This window comes from Salvelinus sp. IW2-2015, unplaced genomic scaffold (assembly GCF_002910315.2).
Source record: "Salvelinus sp. IW2-2015 unplaced genomic scaffold, ASM291031v2 Un_scaffold2502, whole genome shotgun sequence".
Taxonomy (NCBI): domain Eukaryota; kingdom Metazoa; phylum Chordata; class Actinopteri; order Salmoniformes; family Salmonidae; genus Salvelinus; species Salvelinus sp. IW2-2015.
Window position 1 is genome coordinate 40,807 of NW_019943818.1, and position 5,686 is coordinate 46,492.

Consider the following 5,686-nt stretch of genomic DNA (forward strand, 5'->3'; position numbering starts at 1 on the left):
CTGGTTGTGATGTGACGTTATGAGGTAAGTATGGTTTGATAATGGAGATGGAAGGCCCGAGCGCCGCCTAGCACCCGCAGGAAACAGCCGCATTCGTCATACGTCAATTTACACCGCAGGCCCAGTATTCCTGAACCCATCAATGCATCCACGGCTTCAGAGATACCCCATGGTACCAAAAACTCCGTCGGCAAAACGCCACAACTTTTTTTTTACTTTTGTACTTATTATCTCTCATGTAGACGAACACCAAGCTCCCGTTAACAGAAATCCACTCAGAATCTTGTGTTAAAATAGTTATTTCTCTCCCCTCATTTAATTTTTTTATTTTTTTTTAATTTTAGATATGTCTTTAGTGCCATGTCAGCATCTTAGGTTTTTATACATCCAAGCATCTAGGTTTTAGTTACATTCAGCATTCTAGTTTTATTACAGTCCAGAGAATCTAGGTTTACGACAATTGAGCATCTAGGTGTTGAGAGGTTAACATTCAGGCATCGAGCGATGTTGAGATCTACATCTCAGCTTCTAGGTTTTAGTGTAACATTCATCATCTAGTTTTATCTACACATTCAGCACTCTGTAGTTTTGAGTTACAGTTCAGGTCATAGGTTTTAGTTAACATCAAGCATCGATAGAGTTTTAAGTACATATTTCACATCTAAGGCTTTAAGTTACATAGCATGAGGCTTTTAGTATACTTGATGCACATCTAGGCCTTATTACATTCAGCATCTAGTTTATTACCCATTCAGCATCTAGTTTAAGTACATCGGCATCCTTAGGTTCTAGTGACATTCAGGCACTAGTTTTAGCTACATTCAGACATCTAGGTTTTAGTACATTCAGCTTCTAGTTTTAGTTACATTCAGAATCTAGTTTTTCAGTTACTTCAGGCATCTAGTTTAGTTCCATTCAGCATTCTAGGTTTAAGTACACTCACATATCTAGGTTTTAGTTACATTCAGCATCTAGGTTTTAGTTACATTCGGCATCTAGGTTTTAGTTACATTCAGCATCTAGGTTTTAGTTACATTCAGTGCTTGAATGCATCGCGGAAGTTCAGCACTATAGCGCAATTGACGTTTAAAGGCAATGTTATCGCATTTGCGGAGATTCACACGGTAAACGGCTGCATATGTCGGCTCAATCTGAAATTACCTTTAAATTTAAATTGTGCCATAGTGCTGAACTTCTGCGATACGGATTGAATCGCGTCCTAGGTGTATATAGCCAGGCTAGACATGGCAACAGCATGGTGGCATACTGAGATGTTACTGTAATCCCTGATAGACACACACACAACCCCGGTTTCAATTCTTACCGTATTTACACTTGTACTGACACACTCCATTGCGTCCCCCCATCAGTTCCACAAGAGAGTCAAAGTATCCGTTGGCTGCCTGGAGGCTCTCTCTGACGGAAGCCAAACCCCATCCAGAGTCCTCTTCCTGGGCTTCGAAGACAGGTATCACAGAGCTGGCTGGATCCTCCGCTGGAGCATCTCCCTCCGCTGCCTCTTCAATGGGCTCCTCCACTGCCTTCCCAAGGGTCTCCTGGTCAGCCAACTCTTTCAAGATGGCGTCTTGAATCTCTGTCTCTTCAGCGAGGTCTTCCTTCTCCACCTGGGCAGACAACTCTTTAATCGTTGCTTCTGTTATCAGGGCTGCTTTTTCTTCTTTTGTCATGATAAGGGCGTCTAACGGGGCATCTCGTTCAGCAACTGGGATGTCCTCAACCGGCTCCTCGACTACAACCTCGTCAGCTACAGCGACATCTGCAACAGGCTCATGTGTCACCAGGGCCTCTGCCACAGCCTCAGCTGAAGGAGTATCATCGACGACCGGGCCACCTGCCGGCACGGTATCAACCTCCGACGGAACACCTACAACAGCAGAGGTGTCAACCCTGACCGTGGTCGGAACTGCAGGAGGGCCGTCCTCTCCACGGGTTCTCCTCCTGACCAGAGAAGCAGACATCCCAGAGGAGAGGCAGATGAAGAGCAGGAGGAAGGATAGGGTACGGGGAAGCATGGTGGCCTGGTAGACAGAGAAAGTCACTGCACAGGTTAGTCTGAGAGGAAGACGTCCACATTTAAACAGACTCTGAGAGTACTGACTGCGTCTGTGTGAGAGGCAGAGAGGACTTTGGCCACTGATTAGGTCAGGGAGACAGCAAGGCACAGACAATCGATGCTGGGTTCAAAGGTCAATAATACTTTCCCACTGGGCACACCACGTCATTTCAACGTGGAAAATTGGGTAATATTTAATTAAGACGTTGATCCATGAGATTTAAACCTTTTTTCACCCCACTCAAAAAGACAGCCAGAAGTTTGTTGAAATCCTAATGCGTGTTATCAACCATCTAAAAGCACAACCAAATAACAATGGAAAAACAATGTCAGGTATTTTGGACTTATACAACAGCTTAATGTGTTATCATTGGGCTTCATCTAATAGCAGAACCAAATGACCTGGATTACAGTTGAGATTACATTAAAAAGTACATTGTGCAAGTGATCAATGCTGTTGGAAATTCTGTACAGATTAAACGATAGAAATTGTGAAGATTTACACAGAACTGCAACCTTTCCACGCCATCTTGAACATGAACTCTTTCTACGATTACATAAAACAACATTTATAGTGACAACAGACTAACCTCAAAATGTGGTCATAGATGACCGGGCCATTGAATAAATAATGTCACATTCGTTGGTAAGGTAGCCTTAACTTTTGTCTATTTTCTGTTTTACAAAAGTAATATTGAATTGTGTTTGGTTTACAATGCAACCAAACATCAAGGATATCTAACACTTGGATAGTTTAATCTGAGCCACTTGATTCATCCTATTCTTGAACTTGTATTTTTTGGTTTAGTTGAAGACATAAATCCAACATATAATCTGTTAACAAGTTAATAGTCTATTTACTGTCTTGCGAAAGTGATATTGAATTGTGTTTGTAATGTCAGTATTTGAAGGAGATGTATATTTTGTGCCACTGACTGGCTTTAATTCCACTTTGTCTACAAATTAATAATTGATATGTTGGACTCACGTCTCTGTCTCAACCAAGAGTCAACGCTAAAGAATAGGACTAAATCCAATCAAATTTTATTTCAAGTGCATTTAAAGTTTGATTTGATTTTGTCCAAGCAGAAGACACATCTAATTCAAATGTAGTTATGTGGTTGTGTTGACAACCAAACACAATTCAATATTGGGGGCTTCCGAGTGGAGCAGCGGTCTAAGGCACTGCATCTCAGTGCTAGAGGCGTCGTTACAGACCTTGGTTCAATTCCAGGCTGTATCACAACTGGCCGTGATTGGGAGTCCCATAGGGCACAGCGTCGTCCGGATTTGGCCGTCATTGTAAATAAGAATTTGTTCTTAACTGACGATGTTAAATAAAAAAATATGTAATTGAAATATCCAGTTTGTCTTCAAAATAATAATTGATCACTTGGATTCATGTCTCCAACAAAAGGTTGGTTTCCATCCAATTGGTGACAGATTTTCATGCAAATATTCTACATTTCCGATTAAAGAATTCGAATTTTCCCACCAGTGGTGTTTCCACCAAACTGACTTGTTGCGGATAAGTATCAGTGCGTGATGACATAGCGCACAGAAAATGTACTTTTTCCGCTTAAATTTTCATGTACCGAATAAAAATCGATTGTTCAATGTGTTTCCATCACATTTTCAACTCTACCGATAGTTTTTGTCACAAACTGTTGCGTTAAATAACAAATGTGCCTACTCTGGTATGTGCGCTCTAGCCAACAGTTTACAGATACAGTGTAGGTAGGCTAGTCCACTGCATAATGACGTTATTATAGATAATGGATCTTTTTTGTCAAGCATCGATCATCGTGTCGCCAGAATAAGACCCTCGATCTCTATTGGAAAGTAGCATCCCCTTGCACTTTCACCACCCTGGGAAGTTCATCATAACTTATATCATCTATAGCCTAACTGAACACACCATATCATCGCGTGACTCCACGTTTACCCGGATATAAAGGTTATTTTATCAATATTTGCGCATGAAGTCGTTTCCACCGCCATTTCACTCGTAATTAATATAGAATGAGGATTGGAAACATGGTTGCACACAGTGTAATGATGTGTGTGTGCTGAGGTATAGTGGACTGTCCAGCAGGACTGAGGAGAAGCGTTGGTGATTGGTTACCATGGTTAATCCAAGTCTTTATATTATTTAGCGACGGTGTATTTATTTGCCCAGAAAGTTTAGGATGTGCATATCACCTTTATTTGTTGATCCCGTTATCTCCTGTTGACTTCATGCTTGTTTTAAGTAATCTCATCACTTACATTTAATCAGTGTGAACTAATTAAGATCACATTGACTCCAATGTGTAGCTTTATAAGTGACAAAATCACATCATGTCTCTGATTAGCCAATCATATATAACGTCTTTGAGACAGAGGTAGAATGACTAGTTTGTATTTCTATATTTCAGACATAGATGTAGAATGACTAGATTACATTTCTATATTTCAGACATAGATGTAGAATGACTAGATTACATTACTATATTTGAGACAGAGGTAGAATGACTTGATTACATTTGTATATTTCAGACATAGAGGTAGAATGAACAGATTACATTTCTATATTTGAGACATAGAGGTAGAATGACTAGATTGTATTTCTATATTTTATTGGTTTCAGGCATTCCGTAAAGTTGTCTTTTATTCCATATGTACTATTTCAATCAATTATTTGTATTCATATTGGAAATTAATATTATATGCAGGGATGGAAAATAAGATAGCCCTTTTCAAACATCGCAAGGCACAGATTTTTGGGGCGAATTTTACCCGGGCTAATAGAAATCACAGTCTACTAGCCCGGCAGTCCAGTGACCAAAGTCCTGAAATTCCATCCCTGATGACATGTAACACAATATCTCAAACAAGCAAATGACTGAAACGAGATGATACCTTATTTACCCCCAAGGGGAAATTAGTTTATCAACATGTTTATAAAATCCAATAATAAACCCATTCCAACATTGTGATAGATCACGTCTCTCTGCTGCCATCTGGTGTTTATTAAGAGTTATGCTCGTGTTCCTGCTTGAAACAGTATCCCATTATCGCTACTCTTTGCTACGTCACAAAGGGCACCCTATTCCCTATATAGTGCACTATTTTGACCAGAACCCTATGCGCCCTGATGAAAAGTAATGCACTATATATATTACCCTTGTTTGCAGTACAGACCTCATTGTGGAATACGGAGATACTGATACAATCAGTTACTCTGAGTCGCAGTTTAGTCGTTAGTATCACTGCCAACAAGCACCTCATTTGGTCCAGATAAAGCCCACTGGGCACAGACTTCAGTTCAACGTCTAGTTTTGATAAAACATTTGGTTGAATTTGTTATCTAACGTGAATTCAATTTGAAATCAACAAACAATCTCACCAAGTCATTGGATTTAGGTCAAAAGTTGGGTGAAAAAAAAGACAAAAAGTTTTCCACATTGATTCATCGTCATCACATTTTATTATTTTGTTGAATTATTTTGTTGAAATGACATGGAGTTAAAACCTACATGAGGGTATCTCTCCAGGAACAGGGTTGGAGTTAAAACCTACAGGAGGGTATCTCTCCAGGGATAGGGTTGGAGTTAAAACCTACAGGAGGGT

General features: G+C 40.0%; 1 protein-coding gene across 3 annotated transcripts in view; it reads right to left on the reverse strand.

The window, feature by feature from the left end:
- Window positions 1–2,143, reverse strand: part of LOC112074112 (group XIIA secretory phospholipase A2) — a 9,768-nt gene extending 7,625 nt beyond the window's left edge. For all 3 annotated transcript variants that reach the window (XM_070440388.1, XM_024141332.2, XM_070440387.1), the window contains exon 1: window positions 1,325–2,143. In XM_070440388.1, the coding sequence (XP_070296489.1) occupies window positions 1,325–2,033 (709 nt within the window). In that variant the 5' untranslated portion in view covers window positions 2,034–2,143. The remainder of the gene's footprint in view (window positions 1–1,324) is intronic.
- Window positions 2,144–5,686: the final 3,543 nt, after the last annotated feature.